This window comes from Gastrolobium bilobum, unplaced genomic scaffold, assembly GCF_033153095.1.
Source record: "Gastrolobium bilobum isolate Gb01-03AN ecotype WA unplaced genomic scaffold, APGP_CSIRO_Gbil_v1 utg25312, whole genome shotgun sequence".
NCBI classification, from domain to species: Eukaryota; Viridiplantae; Streptophyta; class Magnoliopsida; order Fabales; family Fabaceae; genus Gastrolobium; species Gastrolobium bilobum.
Window position 1 is genome coordinate 79,160 of NW_026896214.1, and position 21,841 is coordinate 101,000.

Here is a 21,841-nt window from a genome sequence, read left to right on the forward strand (position 1 = left end):
ACATGAGATTATGTCAAAGTATTTCAACCATGTAAATACAAATATATGATTATTGTTTTTTTCATATCCATTATTTTGATGAATGAGCATTTATTCTATTTTTTCAATACTAAGTTGCTAAGTGATGCATATTCTTGGTTAGAGAAGTGAATCTTTGTAACAAATGTCATGTGAGAGGATCTCACTTTCTAAATACAAATCAACGGTTATTCCTTTTTAATCAATTATTTTAATGAATTCTTCAATTACCATTAATTTTGTTTGGGTCCGTGGCCTATAATGGATCGAGCTCAAATTAATGGGTTCCCTAATTTCTTATTTATAAGAGATGTTTACATATTCAGCCATTATAGTGCGAAAAAAAGAAGAAAGAGAAAGCGCAAATCAGAGACGAAGTCATCATAAAAAAAGAAGAAAGAGAAAGTGCAAATCAGAGACGAAGTCATCATAGCACGAAAAAGAGAAACGCGCAGAGAAAGTGCAAGTCAAAGACAATGTCATCACTGAAGAAGAAGAATACCCTATCGAGTAGGATTCTCTATCCCATTTACAAATAGAAACACTTGTGTGAGACACTTGTGAGTAGTTCCATCCTTTAGATGGTGAAGTCCTCTGGTTATTTAGCCAGAGTGAATCTTTTGTAATCCCATTATTCATAGTGGAAGTTTTTCTGGACTTGGTCCCGTAGTTTTTGCTCTTCACGTCGAAGAGATTTTCCACATTAAAATTCTTGATATTCTCTTCTTCTTTATCTCTGTTTTTTAATTTAATTTGTTATTACTGTTCACCAACGCTTCTGCAGGTCGACCAGAATAAGGTCGGGTTAAGAATTGTCGGGCTCTGAGACACAACAAATATGAATCATGATCATTTTATACCGATACAAGTTATATTTTCAATTTTAGTTATTAATTCTATTTATATATAACTACTTTAATTTATTAAATATGTAAATTGTTAGATGTAACTAAATCAATGACTAAAAGTTGGTATAAGAATAACAGGCCCAATTTATATATGAAAGGCTAAAATCTTCTCACGTACTACGATGTTGGTAGGTTTTCTTTAATCTTTGTGCCTCAGCCTCTAACCACTTATTAATTTGAAACTCGCTGCAATGAAATTCTATCTTTGGTTAAGTAAAGGAGGAGGATAAGAATGGACAAGAATAGGATCTCCAACTAATTAAAATATTGCCTCAACAACACTATTCAACCACGCAGCTTCTAATAAGAATATGTATTTTAATAAAATACAAAAACACTTTTCATTCGAATTCATCACTTCTGTCCTCAACTTGTTTAAAATCCCTTGCAACTTGGAGTTGATTTACAATACATTGCAAAAGAAGTTAGAATACATTTTTAAAAAATAAATAAAGAGAAACTGTGTGAACATGTGTTTCATGAATAATATAAAATAAGTTGGAGTAATGTACACTTCAACAAAGATGACAAGCATGATATTGCATAAGACTACAAACTACTATGATTTATAAACAACCCCCCAAAAAAAAACATAAGAATCTTGGCATGTTATTAGGTTTGAAGTGGTCCAATGGGATTACATTTACATGTGTTTTTGCTACGAAGCTTAGTATAATAATAGGTTTTGGTGGCCAGTTGTAGGCATTGTTTGCAGGTACAACAGTAATAATTATGGAACTAGAGGAATACAAGAAAGAAATGGAGACAGAAAAGTATAATAAAGCTTTGTAATGATCATACACGATAAACATTATTAGGTAAGGTAAAATGGAGATTTGATGGCTGCACTAATTTGTTCACTATGAGTATTAAGTTCTAACTAAAACGACAAAAACTCATTATTAATATGAGATTTCCGTTCTAATTTTACAAATTTTTTATTATTATTGTTAGAGAAGGATTTTTTAATTCCACTAAGAAATCTTGCTCCTTATTTCAGTAATTGATTTATGTCCATTTGATGGTTATAATTTATTTAAAATTAATAATTAATTAATAAATATAACTCAATAAACTACTGTTGTTAGATGGAAAGAAATCAACGGCTGAAATAAAGAGTAAGACTTTTTAATCTTACACCGAAATTAAAGATCTTCCCTCCAATTATTTTTTTTAAAAAAAAAATGCTAAGGTGTATTATTTTTTAGGTTGAACCTCCTTGATTTATTGAAAGGAAGAAGAAAAAACAAAATCAAGCATAGCATTATCTTGAAATGAAATCTCATAAGTACTCCATGGATTGCTTTCAGAATGAGGGTATGTTTAGCTTTCAAGTGTGAATGATTATTGGTTGGTCACTTTCCCAAAGTAGTGTAATCCAATTGAGTACTAAAAATATTGCTGATTGGTGCTATTATATATGTTGTTACTCTTCCTTTGTTAAACCTCCCCTCTCCCCCTCTTCTCTTTATGCCAATTATAAGTCACATTTATGTATTAGTCCCTATCTAATGTCTATCTTCTAATAATGCTAGGGTCCATCCTCTCTTTTAATCAATGTAAATTCTGAGGGGGTCTGTGGGTAATAGACTAATAGTACCATACAATTATTATTATTTTTTCTATTGTTTTTCTGATTCTCTTGATATTGGGGCCACTTAAATAAGAGCCAATTATGCCATAGATTGGTGGAGGAAACAGTGAAGACAGAATGAAAAAAGAAAGAAATCTCATGCAGAGAGGATTTGTATTGGCAAAGTTAGTAGGGTCAGGCATTAAGTGGGAGCTGCAAAAGTAACACACCATGTGATAGAAATGGCACATAATGGCTTGTACTTAAAGTTAGCTTCATAACAAGTGAACGCAATAAAATTACAATTGTAGTTAATGTCTAATTCAACAACGTATTAGTTCTTCATCTCTCATTATATAACATGTCTATTAAGTTTGATCTTAGCTTAAGCCACACAAGAAAGGATAATTGGGATAAGAGGAATTGTTATCTAAGTTAATTACAATTAGAAAATTTTCAAGTAATACTAATAGTGCCTTTGAAATTAGAGTAGTGGTAAACATGCTTCTTTGAGACACAAACATGGGGTCAATTGGTAATAAGTTATTTCGGCTTAATCAATGGTATCGAATTTGAATTCCTTGAAATTTACCTCTATTAAAATTTAGTAGGAAGAAATTTACCGCCCATGTAATTTCACCCGACTCGAATCAAATTAATCAAGTAATCAATAAACAACTGAAATTTGAATTTCGGTGTCTCGAGACACCTCCCCACTAAACTTTTGAATGAATATGATATTATGATGTTTGTTCCAACGTATTGTTTGAAATTGATACTTGAACTCTTTGAAACCATATAATCGGACCAAAAACAAAACCATATGGAATCAAAATATCTGTAATTAACTTTCAATCTGAGCCTCAAACTTGTCATTTTTCTCTCTCTTTCATTTGCACATGAAAGTAGGCTAAAGGATTCATGTTAGCACCAAAAGCATTATTGAAGTGTATGGCAAACTCAAGCACCAGACAATCTCTTTATTAATTACAAAGAGCGAGAAGGTTGGATTCTTGTGTAAATAAATTAAGGCAATATTGGTTTCCACTCAGCACTTGTCACGTGAGAATGAGTCTTAGTTAAAGCCCTATAATCCCTTTCCCCATATTAACTATTTTTTGCCATTACTTTATCAAATTGTTCAACATGTCAGCGGTTTATTGTATTTCCAACTCAAATCCATATTATTGTAAAGAAAAATTACGTAAATAAAGGAAAAATATTTGTCCTATTATATGAGATAAGTTATTTCTTATTACCTCAAAATAACATTTTTTTTGGGATTCTAAAAAAAAATACAGGGCATTTTTGAAATTTTTGCTTACCTATAATAGCATGATTTTTTTTCAAGATATCCTTTATTTTTTTTCAAACCCAAAATGATATCATTTTCAAATTATAGAAGATAAATGTATCACCTACTAGGAAAAAAAAACACTAAACCCATAAAAAAAAACTGGTTTCTATAAATTTATATAGGAAAGACAAAGGACTTCTAAAGTCCTTAATTTAGAAGTGTTTCAATAGAAAATTTGAAAATATTATATATATTAAAATTTCTATAAATTTTTCATTTTTTATAATGGTGATTTTTTTTTAACTTTAATCCAAAATCCATGATAGTTTGTTTGGAATTGTTATTATAAGGAAATATTAAAACTCACTAAAATTGATTACCAAAAAAAAAAAAAAAAAAACTCACTAAAATTAATTAACACATTTTTCTCTCTACCTTCTCTGCGTATTTTTAGAGTGAAAAAATTGAAAAGAAATTTCAAGCATTTCTTCCTGTGAATTTCTAGATGCTGATTTTCTGAGGATAACTTTAGGGGTAAATAATATTAACCTTCTCCTAATTAGTGGGAATAAATATATAATCTTGAAAGACAAAAATATATTTACCTCACAATTCTAGACATACCCCATATTTTACTAGTAGAATTCATGACCTAAAAATAGTTTTTAAAATAATTATTGGCTTTTAGTTTTTAAAACTCAAAATGAGAATAACTTAGTATGTTTTTCAAAAAAAAAAAAATAGGTTTATTATTTTAAAAAAATTCGTTAATGACACTCATAAATAAATTTAATTTCTCTTTAATTTTAAATTACTTTGTACACACAATCTTGTAATTATGAAAATCCATTAATAGTATTTTTATTAATAAATATAATTTCTTCATGTCTTTAAATCTAATGATATTTTTATTATTGTTAGGTCCTAGAAGACCGTATTGCTATACCGTATGGTATGCGTTCATAAATACCCTAGAGATAGGTATCTAAATTGACTTATAGTCAACACTTCAATCATTGTGCACAAGCAACAGGCTTGTAGCCAAGATGTGAGTGTGTGCAAAATGTTGGCAACCTATGAAGCACCGACACTTCAAAAACCCTGACATGTCGTATCCAACACTCTCCGACACTCCGACACTCCCCGACACTCTAACACGTGTTATAGAAATTCAAAAAAAAGTTTCAAATGTTGCGTTGCGTTGAGTTTTTAGTTTCAACTATTAGATTCGTTAAATTTCGATTACCATTTTATTGAGTTTAATATAAATATTTGAGATATCTTATGTTTCTTTGCAAAATTGATGAATATTATAAGTTTAGTTTCATTTTTTTGTTAAATTATTGAATATTAAATATAATATACACTACATAAATTAAAAATATTATTTAATATCAAAACGTGACCTAATGTGTCAAAATCTAATATTTTTTAAGATTAACGTGTCGGAGTGTCACGTGTCCCGTGTCAGTATCGTGCTACATAGTTGGCAACAATAGTAAATAGGTTAAAAAGTGTGTACCTGAAATTTTTAACCTCCTTACCTCTTGGGCTTGTGTAGATCTCTCAGTTGTAGTAGGATTCAACTTCCTTTCTGTTGGGATAGGGACTCTATCCTTAGTAGCCTTACTGTTTTATATTGTTAAGATAATTGGATAATTATCTTTTAAGGGATCCTTGGGTAGGTGGTTAGGATATAAAAATATTCCATAACAATTATCCTCCTACTTCGAAATTAATTTGTAAAATTTATATTCAAAACATTTTTTTTAAAACAAAAACATTTAGCATACCCAGATCTTTCTGAAATCTCACCTTCTAACACCGGGTCACTATCATAGTAATTCCATATCTATTTGTAATAAATTGCCACTTCTATCATTTTCCCATTTAATTGAAGGGGTTTATGGCTCTCAGGAAGAGACCATTTTTCTCCTGCACACAGAAGAATCGATGGAGCCCACCTAATATAAAAATAAAAATAAAACAAAAATGGGATGCACTGCTTTTTATGGTGACAGCAGGAGAAAATTTGTCTTTGCTACAACAGCAGAATTTGATTTCCCTTAATTGAAATATATGAAACAAATTATTTAAACGAAATTTCCAAAGCAAATGTGGTGGAGTCAGGATTGTCCACATGGAATCTTCACATCTTGAAATACTCTTTAAGCTGAAATAAGTAAAAAAAAAAACAGAAACAACCAAATAAAAAGAAAAATCTAACCTAAACAGAAACACCTAGAAGAACATAGGTGTGTTCCTGGAAGAGAAATTGTCGTGTGAATGTACTCATGTGATACACAATTCAAATTAACTTTAAGATAAATTTTGTAGATTATAAACTTAAAAATAAAACTTGAAAATTTTATCAAATATAAGTATCTAATACATGAAAAAAATGTTTAAGTCCTTTATTTCTATCAACATGTGCATAACAATGTTATGATTACCATACCCTCAAAAACAAGGAATAATATGGGTTTACATAAAATGTTTCTACTACATCTGACACGTAATAGAGGACCCCTTGTGGAGGGGTAGGTAAAGCTAGCTGTTATATATATATATATATATATATATATATATATATATATAAAATATGGCAAGCAATACCATTTAGATCTTAAGACCCACAGTCAAAATTTTGATAGGAGATGAATTGATTAATACATAATCATTGTCCCACAGTCCACAATTTGATAGGAGAAGAATTGATTAAGGTGTAATCATTGTCATCATCACACTCAAATTTTCAAATCTACCAAAATACTACCAAAGGTTAAAGTCTACATGGTTAGTTAGCCCATTTGCATCAAAAAGACAAGGGGGAGGGAATATCAACTGTGTCTAACATCAGCACCAAAATATTCCTTTTCAGATTAAGGTCTACACTTTCACAAGTTTAAAAGTATTAATTGAAAATGAGAAAATTAATTCAACTAACCCAAAATAGTATAAGTTAGAACACTATTTGTCTGAATCTTTTGTTTGTATATCACACTGCTACAATGTTGCCTACAAAAGGATAAATCCTGATACACAAGACTCTCTAACTTGTGATGATAGAAATAAAGGTCAATTGTATGCAATTTTACCCTTATATTTTTGCAAAAACGTTAATGTTGTCTACTCCTTACTTATTTTTTTATGGTTACTTCCTCCATCCTTTTTTTTAATTTTGGTTGGTTTTTGGAAGCAAAGGAAGCTTGTTTGATCACTCATGCAAACACAAGATACATGTTATTAATGAATAGTAAGCCATGAAAATTTAAATAAATTCATGAGGGCAATGAAGGATTAAGAGTCAGAATACTTGACCATAACACTGAAATTATATTATGTATAAATGTATCTTCAATTCCAAAACAAACACAGTTGTTTTTAGTGGGAAGAAAAAGGAGAGACATTAAAAAGAAAGATTAATCATGGGGGAACATTGAAAGGGTGAAGATTCTTGTAAAAAGATGGTCTTGTCCTATACCAATCATCACATCCTCCTCTCCTATACAAGAACCAGACTGGAATAAAAAAATAAAATAAAATTATACCATACAACCAAAGAAAAAATAAATTAAAAAGTAAAAGAAAAAGAGTGTTTTTCTTTTAGTTGGTCAGCAGTCAGAATTGCTTGCCATTGCCGACACACTGTCACTACACCAAATTGAGAAGAAAGATAAATCAGCTATGAAATCAGCAATACAGCATCTTACACTACTAATGAGGTTCAGTCAGCCCACACAACTTTTTCATTAACATACTTGGTTGACATTTTCCCAGTCATTAAGGAGGTGCAGACACTTTACTTACTTCTGGCCTTGAGGTTGGTGTAGATACTTAAAACCATAGTGAGAAGAATTACCAATATGCTCCAATAATCTCAGATGCCATTTAACAGTTTAGTTAAATATAAAACTAATGAGAACAACATTACCATAGTAGGTAAGAATTTCTCCATAATGAGAGAGCATCACGAAAAAGTAGGAGGTAATGGGGTGGTCAATGCTTAGTGCTAGTTTCAAGCTGCTGTATCATAGTTCGTGCAATAAAAGGACAGGACATACTTTGGCATGTTTTATAGAGTTACCATCCTAAATATGTATATCTATATATATATATGAGGTAGGATTCTTTGACACCAGTGTCAAATTTGAAGTTTGACACCACATCTGAGAGCCGTTAAATCAAAAAGATCAATGATGTCACATGCTTACAAATCAGTTGATCTTTTTTGATCTAACGGCTCTCAGATGAGGTGTCAAACTTCAAATTTGACATTGGTGTCAAAGGATCACCTCTCTCTCTCTCTCTCTCTCTCTCTATATATATATATATATATATATATATATATGCGGTTATCATTTCTGCAACTACTATATGTACAACAATTAAATTTGGAGAATCATAACCATACAAAGATGGGTGAAAGCATTAAATATGAGAAATCAATGGTCAAGATTAATTGTTGTACATATAGCAGATGCAGAAATGATTTTACCTATATACATATATATAAGGGTTTGGTGTTTGTCATTTTAAATGACATAAGTTATGTCATTTTAGGAGAGAGATAGACACAGAAAAACGGAAATCATGGGAGAGAGAAAGTGGGTGGTTTTTTTTAATTTAAAATTCAAATTTTCTGTGTCTGTATCTCTCTTAAAATGACATAACTTTCTATCATTTAAAATGACAAACACTTTTCCCATATATATAATATTCTATAAGTAAGAGTGACAAATGAGATCAAATTTGATCACCACCAGAACTCTTGAACTACCAGCCTGCTGTTCATGGCTTCAATAGTCCCCTGAAATATAGATGCAGAAACAGCTGAATGATGTTGCAAGTTACAATAACCCTCTCAACCATATCTTGTGCCTCCTCAGATCGAACAGGCCTCCTTACTTTCCTTTTTTTTCTTTTTCTTTTTTGCTTCAACTTTTTTCCCAAGTCGTTTTAGCAATCATGGCAAGCTAAACGGTTAATTCTGCAAAATTCCAATTATCAACATTTGAGATAAACAAATATTGTGCATAAGGCCCCATTAACAATTATATTATCACAAAAATTAATGCTTAGAATCAAAGTAACCAAAGGTTGTTGACATTAGCACAAAAACAATAATAAACACATACATAGAGAAAGAGAGAGAGAAACAGTGTGAGGATTGATGTGAAGGAAGGCTACTCATAACTCACTCTTCTTTGACCATGACAACCAAAACAACGACAAGGATACCCACTCTCCATTGTGGGCCTAACCATTTTGTAGGAACAAACACCCCATGATGGAGATATGCCAGATTATCTATTACAAGTGCTTCTTCAATCTTCTTCCGAGGTTGTCATATGTCAAAACCATGTTTGGTTTGCCACCCACCCTACTGCTTCAAGCTATTCCAACTCTGCAGCAAAAAAGCAACAGTCAAATTTTGGGAGCCTTCTATTTTTGTGTCATACTTGTACAAACTTAACTGCACCATATCCTTTGATATTGTTTCCATCAGATTTCTCAATTGATATAGTTTTCAGGGAATTCCAATCAAAATCTCTTGCTACATAGTGTTCTCATTATTGTGATAGCTAATCACATGATATCTAGTTATGGTGAAACATGACTAGGATCAAATGTAGAGATATCCACAGCTATGTTTTTCTTTCAAGTTATAATATAAAAATTAGAAAGGGAAGGACACTTATGAGAATGTTGTGAACTGTTGGAAACAAAACATGAATCAATTTTAAAAGGTGTGGCCAAAAAACGGTCAGAAATATGTTTCCACTTTCCTCTAAAGGCAATCAATCACATGCATCAATAGCCCTCTCCGAAAGAGATACTAAGATAATAACAAATATTGTTCAAGAAATGCTGTCCTACAGTTTGGTAGTTGAAATTTACTTGAAAGTGGATTTACGCTCAATTAGTGACTCCTTTGTTTGAGGGTGAGTTTTAGAGTCGCTGAAAGGTTGTTCCTTGTGACCGAAAAGTTATAGGTTCAAGTTTCGGAAACAATCCCTAGGTAAAAATATAAGAGTAATGGTGTGATTAATCAACCATCATCCCTGCCTTTTTTACTGAATCCTTTGTTTCCAATAGCATGGTTGAATTTGATACCTATAAACTTGAGAAATGTATCAGCAACGATATGACTTTCAAATCTAACTGGTTGACTGAATTTGAAAATTTTCATCTGATGATAATGAGGATTCTTTTAATTCCTTGTTATTAGAACAAAATAAGAATAATTGCTAAAACGTGCCCATCTCTGGCAAGTAAAACAAGTTGGGGTCAGTCCAACAAGTACATGGTCAATGTTCAAGTGGTTCAAAAAACCAGGAAACATGAAGAGAACTCTTTATTTGGCTAAAGACCCAACAAGAAATTGAAACTTCTACATCAAGCAGTTTGCACAAAGCAGGGAGACCTTTTGTTCTATGTGGTCAACTCAGATTTTGAACTAAACTTGAACACTAAAGTCTTTGGAAGTGATGGAAATCAGGAGGTCAAACAGTATGATAATTCATCTTATTCTATTCAGTCACACAATTTAACATAGCAATCAGAATCTAGACAATGTTTTGTGTTATGGCATATCGAGACATGAACTATCAATTGAAATATATAATCACAATTCCATGGACTATATTGTCATCCTTTTCCCTATTCAAGTGAAGAAATCGTGTTAATGTCCCTACATGACATCTATTTAACGTAGTTATCGTTGCAAAAACAAATAAAAATTCTCCAGCCATAATCTATTCTGCTTTTTTAATAATTTTTCGCACAGACCATAAAGTTCAGTTCACTTTGAATTTTTAAATATTTTGCATGAGTGCTTTATATCAACATCATATCAGTGTCAATAGCTAAAAAAGAGAACCACATAAATTTTAATATAATTAAAATCAATCCACAAAGATATTTCCAAGGTCATTACAATGTTTCTAGTCCACCATTTGATCTAGAAAAAGTGAGTGAAATAGAAGAACAAGTAGAAGAGGACTAAAATCATGTCTGAGTATCTCCATGGCAATTAGGAACTGAAGTATTCACACACGAGGAAGTTAGTAAACATGGCGTTGCTCATTATGGCCAATTTTATATATTCATTATTCCACAGGAACTAATAAACGCAGCTTTTTAAGTTATTGATAGACATTTGAATTAGGACTCGGCCATTCTCATTACAAAATCACTCTAGCAAAATTTGTGACATTTTTCTTGCTCTCTTCTTGGATTGTTATTATGCCAATACATGAGCAAGGGTTCCTCCTTCATAAACCCCAAAAATACAAAATAATTCCTGAAAAAAAAGATTGATGATTCATAAGAATCAAAGCTGATAATAACACAGTCACGAACAACATGGCTTTTATGTCCCTTCTAATACCCTTCTGTTTCAATCCCAAAGTCACGAAAATTTTTCCACTAGATGTAAGAGAATAATTGAAGAGTTCTGGAAAGAATCTGATAAATCCTACAATTACACAATTCTATAGGAGTTGAAAAGAAGCACATTACACTAAGGATGCATCAGCATAGACCTCAGCTAGCATGCCATCCTCACTACCAGTCATGGCAAACAGTTCTGCATCCTTTTCTTCCTCAGTAGAAAAATCTCTCCTTTCAAGCTTGGCATGAGCTGCAATAAATATCATTTTCTGAGCTCTTTCCAAGCCAATTCTTGAGTGTTTATTTGCAGAAATTTTCCTCATGAAAGACCAATTACTCTTAAACCCGCATGCGGTTGCATGCAGAAAAATGAGCCTCACTGCAATCTTCCCCAGGGATTTAAACTCACTCAAGCATGTTTCCCATACAAGCCTACTGCTCAATGGATTTGCAACTTTCATCTTCCCAGTCACAGGGTCCCTCTGTTTCATCTGAACAGCCTGTGCATAAAGTGGGTCAAGCCCTTCTGACCTCCATTTCATTAGCTCCATTAACACAACATGAGCTTCTTCTCTGGAAGCTAGCCTTGTGAGTAACTTATCTACATCTTTCTCTTGTTCACGCGTCAAACACTTGAATGGAGGAAGGTACTTTCCACTTGTGTCTTTAATCAAGTAAAGAGGATCAAGTATAAATGCTGCTGACCATGCAGGGTGATAATTTTTTCTGAACCGTTTTTCAAGTATTTTCTCCACCGGTCCTTCCACAACATTGTATTTGGCACACCATTCCTTCACTTTGGTTCTCAGCTCCTCCCAAAGAGGCAAGCATCGACCAATCAATGGCCTCTCAGCCTCAATGTCTTGAACCATTCCTCTTATAAGCTTCACAAGTGAATAAACTGCTTCTAGTTCATTCCAAAATCCATCATTCTGAACCATGCCACACACTTCTCTGGCCAGTGGATCCTCCATGCACATTACCTTAAACGTGTCCTCCAACATAACCATTTGGATTACTCGAGCGCAGCTCAAAATGTCCTCCAGCATTGGAAACACAGATGCAAAGTTCTTCAAAGGATCACATTTTGGTGAAGGGACTCGAAGCAATCCTGCATACTCCATCTCCTGCATCCGGTACTTGAGAAAAGCATTCCTCACCTGAGATTCTGTATCAATAAAATTTGCAACCTTTAGGCAATTCTCAATCACAACCCTGAAAAGTTGTAGCTCGTTGTTAAAATCCTTGATTAAACTAATGAACCCCTGAAGCTGACAAGAAGTATTTACCATCCAATGGTTCTGAATCTCCAAGTTCCTCAATGCCTTGGCCTTAAACTTATCCGCAACAATACCGACACACCTCTGCACCACACTCCCACTAACATTATTCACCGTTTCCCACAAAACCTCCTCTGCATACTTGGATGACACCACTCCCCCAGCAGTAAACACTGCCTTCTGGAACACACTAGTCCCATTGGGAAGATTCACCATAAACTTAACCAAACTCTCACCCCCACAACACAAGCTATACCAATTCCTGTTCTTCCAACCATCACTAGCCACCTGGAAAAACATTGCATCCCTTATCTTAGCTTCAGACTCAGCTTTGGCTTCACTGAACCTAACATCAAGCCTGTTACCAGAGATTTCACGCCTCAAAGTTGTTGTTGTTGGCAAACCCACCTGGCTAAGAAAAGCTTGAAACTTTCTGTGCTCAAGAGTGGACAAAGACACAGACCCACATGACTCATAAAACCAATCTGCAAGCAAATCCAAAGCAGAATTAACCTGTTCCTTGCTCAAAGCAGGACCAGGTGAAGTCTTTGGACTCTTCAGCTTCTTCACACTGTCCTCAAACATAGCCAAAGCACACAAATCTTCCTTCCCACCAGACAGCACCAAATGATGCTGATTCTGATGCTGGTTCACCGTGTTAGCATGCACCTGAGTGTAGCCAATTTCACCACCACAAGGACCAAACCGTGATGACTCCACCATTGCCAAGGCATGGTTTTGATAACCTGTGGGTGAAGCCACACCCATTTGAGGTGAACCCCTCTTCCGGTTCGAACCGGCCGCCACTGAGGAAATTGGAAGAGGAGAAGGAACCGAACCGGGTCTCAAACCGGTGCTGAAATTGGAACAAGTCCCTCTCTTTAAGTGCTCCGAAGCGGTTCTCGAAGGGTTCGAAGCTGAAAACAAAGAGTCACAGAGTGAACACTTGAGCTTCACCGATTTGGGCAAACCCGTATCAGGATTTCGAAGCAGAATGGGTTCCAAGTGTGCCCAATACCAAGCACCTTTTCCCTTGATCGCTTTGTTACGAACCGTGACGAGACCCTCGTAGCGTTTGTTCACGGCTTTGACGGCGATGTCGTCGGAGGAAGAAGAAGGGAGTGGGTCGGTGGAGGTGGAGTTTGTGGAGGCCATTGCGCCGCCGCAAAGGGTATCTGAATTGGTGACCAAAATGGGGTCTTTTGGTTCCCTGAGGTTGAGGGTCAGAACCGGGCAGTGTTGGTGTTGTTGAGGGGTTGAGCTTGTGGTGAGTGTGGTTTCACCATTTTGGTGGCAGTGGGTTTCGTTTTGGGGCATTTAGCCATAAAGGGTCACCCCCTAAGACGGTAACAGAGACTGAGAAGCAAGCACACAGCACACAAAGTGAGTGGAAGGAAGAAGAAGAAGAAGAGTGCAAGGTGTTTGATGAATTGTTTAGGTGAAGAAGAAGGTTATGGAGGAGAGTCAGAGAGTGAGTAAGTGAGGGAGTTTCTACTTACTACACTACAAAGAGAGTTAAGAGAGGTGCATATAGAGAGGAGTTACCCAACAGGAACTTGGAAAGAAGGAAGGGGGCGTTTGGTACGCGGTATTTGGCCGGATTCCCGGGAAACTGAATTTTTCTAAATTTTAAATTTTCGAATATTATCGTAAACTGAATGTAAAAATCATATTTTTGAAAATTGAGATTCCCGGACAAATAAAAATTTCTCTTGTACCAAACGCCCTCGAAGAGAGAGAGAGAGAGAGAGATGAGTCAACCAAATTTGTATTTCTCAACCAAAAAGTGGACATTGTTTTTTAACTTATTATATTTTATTTCTCTCCTTCTTTCTTTTTTATTATAGGAATCAGGAAAAACAAAGAAACAATTTTTAGTAGCTAAAATAAAAAAAAAATGTTTAAATAGTACTAAAAATAATTTATAATTAAAATTTTGTTAAATCAAGCATATACTAGTTTTTTTTCTTCTTTTTATAATATCAATCTAAATTCTCTTTGTACTACTTTATTTATTTTTAGCTTTTTTTTTTTCATTTCTTACATTCCATACTACATCGTAAGCCTTTTTTGCAGTAAAAAAAATGCTTGTTTACTGAATTGTAAGTTAATTGCTTTTTATTTTATGGAAATTTAAAAAGGAATAGAAAATTGCATGAGTTGTAATTGGTTCTTACACATAATTGTAAGTGTATCCATCAAATATTGCATTTCTATAGAAAAATATTTTTCATTTTAACAGTTTAGTATGATTATTATATAAACAAATACATTCGAATTTAGTGATTATTTAACTTGATATTGAGAGTGGCTTTTTTATATAGTTGCTAATTTACACTAGTCAATCATCCATTCTATATTGGTTGAAAAAGAAAATAATGTTTTTTAATAAAATCAGTTATAGTTTCTTTTTTCTTTTATCTTAAATGAAGAAATAACTAAAATCAAAGAAAGAACAAGAGATTGATAACATTGAAATGGCTATTTTGATTGTTTTATAATGGAAGAGGCCTTATTCTGGATTTCAATAGGATCATAGAGTAACGTCCGAAGAGGATTTCATGGTTGTTAGCTTTTCTCAAATCATTTTCTGCCTTACAAAAAGGAAAGCTCTTAAAAAATAAAGGGTTAACTTCAATTATTAAGCTACTTGCTTACTTTTGTCGTCTTGTTATTTGATTTATTCCTCGCTTATCTTTGTAATTTTGCTCTACTATACACTATATATAGTTGACTCAATTAAACTTTTACAAAAAGGAAACCAAAATTTGTTTCAATTAATTAAATCACTTTTTTTTGGGGTCAAGTTATCGGACGATGCCCTAATTTTTTGGTATACCCACCCTAACAATATTTTTGAGGCAAATAGCCCCGAATATTTTCGTAAGTTTTAATTTTTTGAGTTGATTATGAGATTATTCCGAGTCAGGATTTAGTCACATTTAAAGTTCACCATCCCTCTTCAAAGATAATTTGATGAGAATCAATATCAGGTTCTCTCCCTACTATACTGAGCCTATGTTGCGAACTGACTTACACTCATTGGATATATGATGCCCTATTAGCTCAATATGCTCATTCTTTAAGGTATAATAATAATATTTCACCGAAAAGTACTTATAATATATATGAAGAGTATATATTTTTTATTATAAGTAATGGTTATTTTAATCTGATTATACTATATTCCTATAATCACAAGCCACTAAGAGTGCTCTAGTAACGGAGGGTTTGGATATGTTGTATTAGGTTATTATGTATTCAATTTTCACTTGTATTCAAAAAAAACTATTCCTATAATCACATTTTCTATCAAAATATATAAGCACACTTAACAACATAATAACTGCATTTATTAATTTACACAAAAAGTACTATAATTGTTAATTATAATTATTCTATTTGTCAAAAAAATATTATTCAATAATCATTTTAAAATAAGAAAAAAAAGTGTTTCTCTTGTCACTGTATATAAAGCTATCTCTAACAATCCCAAAATTACGTTGTTTTGGGAATTGAGAGAATTAATGAAAGATATTTTAGAAATTTTATTTATTTCTTTGTTATATTAATTTTACCAAAATACTTTTTATCAAAGTTTTGAAGTTGCAGGAGATAACTTTATCTAAATGATAAACCCAAATAAAAACAATGCCTAATATAATTAACATTCAATAATAATTTTAGGAATTTTATTTATTTCTTTGTTATATTAATTTTACCAAAATATTTTTTATCAAAATATTTTTTATCAAAGTTTCGGAGTTGCTGGAGATAACTTTATTTAAATGATAAATCCAAATAAAAAACAATGCCTAATATAATTAACACTCAATAATAATCCTCCCATTAAATTATATTATTTTTCAAACATAAATATGTTACAAGTCCATTCAAGTCAAAATATTCAAGTCAGATTCACAATTATAATAAGAATATGTTAAAGTAATGCAACTATGATGATTACATAAATGCTTTTACAATGTAAGACACGCGAATAATTTAAGTTTAAAAATGAAAGATATTTTCAGCAATTTGTACTATTATATACAAATGTTGTTTATAGCCGTAATCACTTTTTTATGTTTTTCCTTGCTAGTTCTTACCCTCGCAAGTTAGGGGATGAACCGGAATTTACCCTTAACTTTCTGTGGTTAGTTCCTTTTTGTCCCGATGATTCAAAGGTTTGACTCTTCATTAATTTCATGGATGTTTTTCTAATTGAGAATTTTTCCCACATGATATAAGGTGGAAATGATGGTAAGTCTTGAACAATTAATATATCATTCAAAAAAGTCTTTTTTTTTTTTTTTTTTTAAGTTGCTTCCATTCATCAGCGCAATCAATTTTTTATTTATTTATACATAGCAATCAATGTTTTAGATAATGGCAAATTTGAAGATGGCGCTTTGGACTGGTTGATAAAGTGTTGAATTTTAAAAAAAAAAGGTTAGTTGAAGTAGTACATATTTATTCTGCTTGAGGAAGATTTTGGATTCAAATTCTTGTGAATGCATAAAATTTATTTTGAAAAAGCTAGTATTACCATAATATGGATATTCTTAACTCGAATAGAATTGTCTCCAATAGAAGATACTTGTGGTTTATCCAGAAAAAAATATTAATTTTGAAAATGTATGATTTATTTTTCTTTATATTTCAACCAGATTAAAATAAAATTATTATTTCTTTCTTTGCCAGTTTCATGATAGAAAATTCTTCCTTCTCAAAATACAAGTGCTTTATATATATATATATATATATATATATATATATATATATATATAGTTTTTGACTTTTTTTCTTCTCTCTTTACTTATATATAGCTTTTTATGTTAAAGAAATGAAGGAAGATGAGTTCATTAGCCAATGAAAAGGACAATTATAAGTTTACCAAAAAGAAGAAGAAGGACAATTGTGCAATTTTATAGTTTTAATGAGATTATAATGAAACATTTTGACCTACATGATAATTTACTCTTATCAATAACTATTTGTGGAAATACTGCAAATAAAACATCAAAGAGACCATCATCAAATGAAAGATTGATGATATCATCCATTCCATCACAGTAGTCATACCGATGCTTGTTGATTCAACAAAACAACTTCCATTACGAATTTTCAATATTTATATGATTAAGATGTTTCTTTTAGTAACTGATAACTTCAGCAAGATTTATTTAGTCATAAAAACCCAAGCCAGTGTCACAACTACCAGCAGCATGTGTCTTTTTAATTATCATTACCTATATGCTATATTGTATATATCATGATGGAATATAATGAACAAATAAAGCTAGGCTTCTTGCCGTTATCATCACTATCCATCCTACATTTTTCCTTTTGTTAAATAAGTAATTTTTTTTCTATTTCAAGAAAATTTAAAATTAGGGAGGCATGCCCAATGCAAGATAAAAAAGACCATCAATTTTATAGAGAATTTAAAGTGGAATCACATATCTTGGATAGGAGATTTTAACTTATTGTATCAAGCCTCGTTGGCTAAACAAGTAATTTTGAGTATAATATTTTTTTTATATCAACCTTAATTATTTCTTTGAGACGAGATAGTCTCTGAATATCTTTATAATTTTTAATTCTTTGAGCTGATTATAAAACTAATCCTGAGTTAGGACATAATTATAGTTAAAGCTTCGCATTTCTTCTCAAAAATGTATTTAGTGGGAATTAAACTCAAGTTCTTTCTCCACTTATTTGGCTCGTATTGCTAAGTAAGTTACATATGACTTTTTTTTTACTACTAAGTACTCATCAATCTACATTTATTATGAATTGTGGTATATCTATATTATATATATAGTTCACATTATAAAATTAGTATAAATACCTAAATGTAATCCTTAATGAATTATGATTTGGTGACAATTAATACAATAGTATACGATAAAAGAAGTGGGAGGAGTAAAAAGAAGGAACAGTACATATGATTGGGATGAAAAGTCAAAGCTATACATACTTGGTTTTGGTGAGGAGGGTGATGAAATAATTTCACCTAAAGTATGTGGTTGTTAAGCATAGACTTTACATGTATTATCAGTTGTAATGTCTCATTCACCTTTTAAAAGGGAAAAAAAAAGGATAACAACACATTGTAATTGATTCTTTTATGTGAACATTTATAAACATGGACAGTTTTTTTATTGTCATATAATGGTTGATCTTTTGCAAATTATGCAGTGATGCACTCACAGAAGCAACCAATACAATTGGATGTGTTTTCATTTTATTATTTCCTTCAATTGAGTAGAGATACCTTTTTCCCTTTTTAGTCACTTATTATTAATTAGATGAGTAGAACTTACGACAATGAAGTGCATAATTCTTGCTATATATAGTTCTGCAAATTAAGATGAAGCTATAAAATAATTCCCATTCTGGAAAATATTAATAAAAATATGGAAATTGTTTGGTACATTGGGGAAGAAAAATTTTATTATATAATTTTCTTTTTTACCAAAATGAATTTGCATTTCCATTTTTTATTAATAAATTAGGAATACAGAAATTGGCATGCTGGTGAATAAAAAATCAGCCCATTGTACAAAAAAAAAATTTATTTATTAAGAATAAGTAGGGCAATTCATTAAAGATGAAAAATGAGGTGGAGTTTATTTTCTCTCAAATTTCGAGTTTGTTATTATTTTGCAAATCTCAAGATAATATAGCGTAATTTACTTAAGATTTTTAACTTTATTCGTCCAATGAAAAAGTAAAGAATAAAAAAATAAGTTTATGTATCATCCATATAACTATAAAATATTTTCATAAAATTTAACAAGTTTATGTTTATTTAAATGATATACTAAAAAATAAATATCCTTGCTCATATACTACCCAATTGAAAACTATTTTGACGTAATAAAAGACAAAAGTTTCATGGGATAAAAATTGAGTTTTTTATGTTAATTTTAATTTAAAAAATATAAGGTATATTTTTAGGGTTTAATGCTTGTCTTGTTATAGGAGATAAATTTATCTACTATAATAATGAAACAACGTGAGTTTAGAATTTGGGAAAAAAATTATCATTATAAAAATTAATATAATCTCAAAATAAATTAAAATTATAGAAGTATATTTTCATCAATCAAAACTAGTTGTTCTAGGGTCACGTGAAAATTGTCTCTTATATGCTCAACCAAAAGTGAAGTAATGAAAATGTATGTGATTAGTAATTAGAAATTCCTATGCACATCCTTAGGTAATCTATATTAAATAATAAGTTTCTTTTTAAAAAAATTCCTGTAAAAACTAATTAAACTCGTAGAGTAGATTAAAGAAAATTAGCACTAACCGAATTGAATGAGATATTAAAAAAATTGAAAGAGACCTACAAACAGAAAAAATAAACCATTTAAAGAAAAAAAAAGTTTCTCATTATACCAACCCAATATACATGCATAACAGCATAAAAACAACAAGACTCACAAACATGGTTAAGCAAATGATAATATTAATAAATTTTGAAATAAACTATATTTAAAAAAAAAAATCATTTTATAAAATGAATTTTATTTACTATTTTTCATTTTTATTTTATTAAGTAAAGTAACATTCTCTTTCTCATTAACCACTAATTTTACTTTTATCTCCCTTTTATTGAATTGAAAGATTGTAAACCACTAGATTAGAACAAAATAAAAATGGTACGATATAACTATAAGAGTTATATTGTTACATTAATATCAAGTGATCTTTCGTATATATGCAGATAAAAGACACACACAGCAATAAGTTCAACGGTTACCATTATCACCCACCACAATAGCTTCACTAGTGATTTCGAATTTAAATCTTGATAGTTGGGTTAAAAATTTGGTAGAGAAAATTTTATTGCCCTACTCAATTGGATTAGTCAAATAATCAAAGAACCCATGAAAAAAATAAATATAAATATTTTTATGTTCATCATTACGTGATGGGAAAAGTTATTGTCTTTTTGCGAATTTTGTGCTAGTTTTAGGGTTAACTCGAGTTTTACCAAAGGCAAACATTTTTTGAAACTCATATTTCAACCTTTTGGATACGTACTGTGCCAAACCAATTAACGAAACATTCATTCATCCATGTGATATAACAAAAGGTAAAACCTCTCTCTATCTATAATGTGTTATATATATAGAGCTATCATTAATTATCATTATCATTAATCATTACATAATACATGTTACCACATGTGTGTCTTTTAAATATTGGCCTTATATTTGTTATCAACAAGTAAGGTACAGAAAAAGTTCAAACACTCAATCAATAATCTCTCTTTTCTATCTTGTCGGTATATTCGGTTTTGCAATGTAATAATCAGTGTCTTTAATTCTACGATAGCCTCACTTATCAACGGCAAAAAACATATCTACTTCCATACCAATAATGAAAGTTAATTTATAATGTATAGATTAAAATTGCCAGATGATATCACTTCATATGTCCATTGTGCTCATCATCATATCTTAAATTTTGTAAAAAACATCTTGTCATATATATATATATATATATATATATATATATATATATATATATATATATATATAACCTCAAGATGCATATCTAATTCGAGTAATACAAAATGACATCTTCATAGTCAATGAAAATAATCCGGTGCTTTTTGTTGAAATTTAGACACTAAAAAAAAAATAGAAAACAATATACAACTATTTTATAATTTGATCCACCAATATTATAAATAATTTTTTATTTTATTATCTAAAAATATGTTAACATATTATTAAAAAAATAATTGTAATTCTAAGGTAGTGGACTAGCTAGTGGATATGATTGTCAACTACTTTTATTGATTTGGTAATAATTGGAAATTATAACAAAATGTATAGGTTGTTAGAAGTAGATCTATTAAGCATATACAAATAGTATACCACCTAATTACCTTATTTCCTCTATGAGGAAATAAGAAAATTAAGGAACCCGCGGCTATTGGAAAAACCACAACTATTGTTAACCAAGGAAAAAAAAGAAAAAAATTCGTGATAAAAATAAGATATACTTGGGACAGAAAAACCGGCGCTCAAAAGAGAAAGGAAATTCCTTTCTCTTTTGAGCGCCGGTTTTCTCCAGTAAAAAAAAACGCATTCGTGTGGTGTTTTTTGACACGTATCAATAAGCTAGACCCATGCTTCGCGTTGTTTCATGCCATAAATAAACTCGAACACTTAAGAAATCGGTCGGACAAGCGGATTCACACCTCTTACAACCAACACAGTCCTCTGTTCTTGGAGCAGAAGCAATTTGTTTAGCTTTACATCCGTCCCAAGGTATCATTTCTAATACATCTGTGGGGCAGGCTCGGACACATTGAGTACATCCTATACATGTATTATAAATCTTTACT

At 31.3% G+C, this 21,841-nt stretch overlaps 1 protein-coding gene across 2 annotated transcripts; it reads right to left on the reverse strand.

The window, feature by feature from the left end:
* Window positions 1-8,042: 8,042 nt before the first annotated feature.
* On the reverse strand, window positions 8,043-13,957 carry LOC133298279 (uncharacterized). Of its 2 annotated transcripts, none has more exons than XM_061497545.1 (3): window positions 11,321-13,957; window positions 8,998-9,203; window positions 8,043-8,786 (listed from the first exon to the last, which is right to left on the reverse strand). In XM_061497545.1, the coding sequence occupies exons 1-2, from the start codon at window positions 13,786-13,788 to the stop codon at window positions 9,188-9,190; spliced, it is 2,484 nt and encodes an 827-aa protein (XP_061353529.1). In that variant the 5' UTR covers window positions 13,789-13,957; the 3' UTR covers window positions 8,043-8,786; window positions 8,998-9,187. The 2 variants fall into 2 exon arrangements, with proteins under 2 accessions (XP_061353529.1, XP_061353528.1); XM_061497544.1 differs by having other exon boundaries at window positions 8,935-9,203.
* Window positions 13,958-21,841: the final 7,884 nt, after the last annotated feature.

Coding starts and splice junctions, on each gene's coding strand:
- LOC133298279 (XM_061497545.1), bottom strand. CDS start 13,788: ATGCCCCAAAACGAAACCCACTGCCACCAAAATGGTGAAACCACACTC.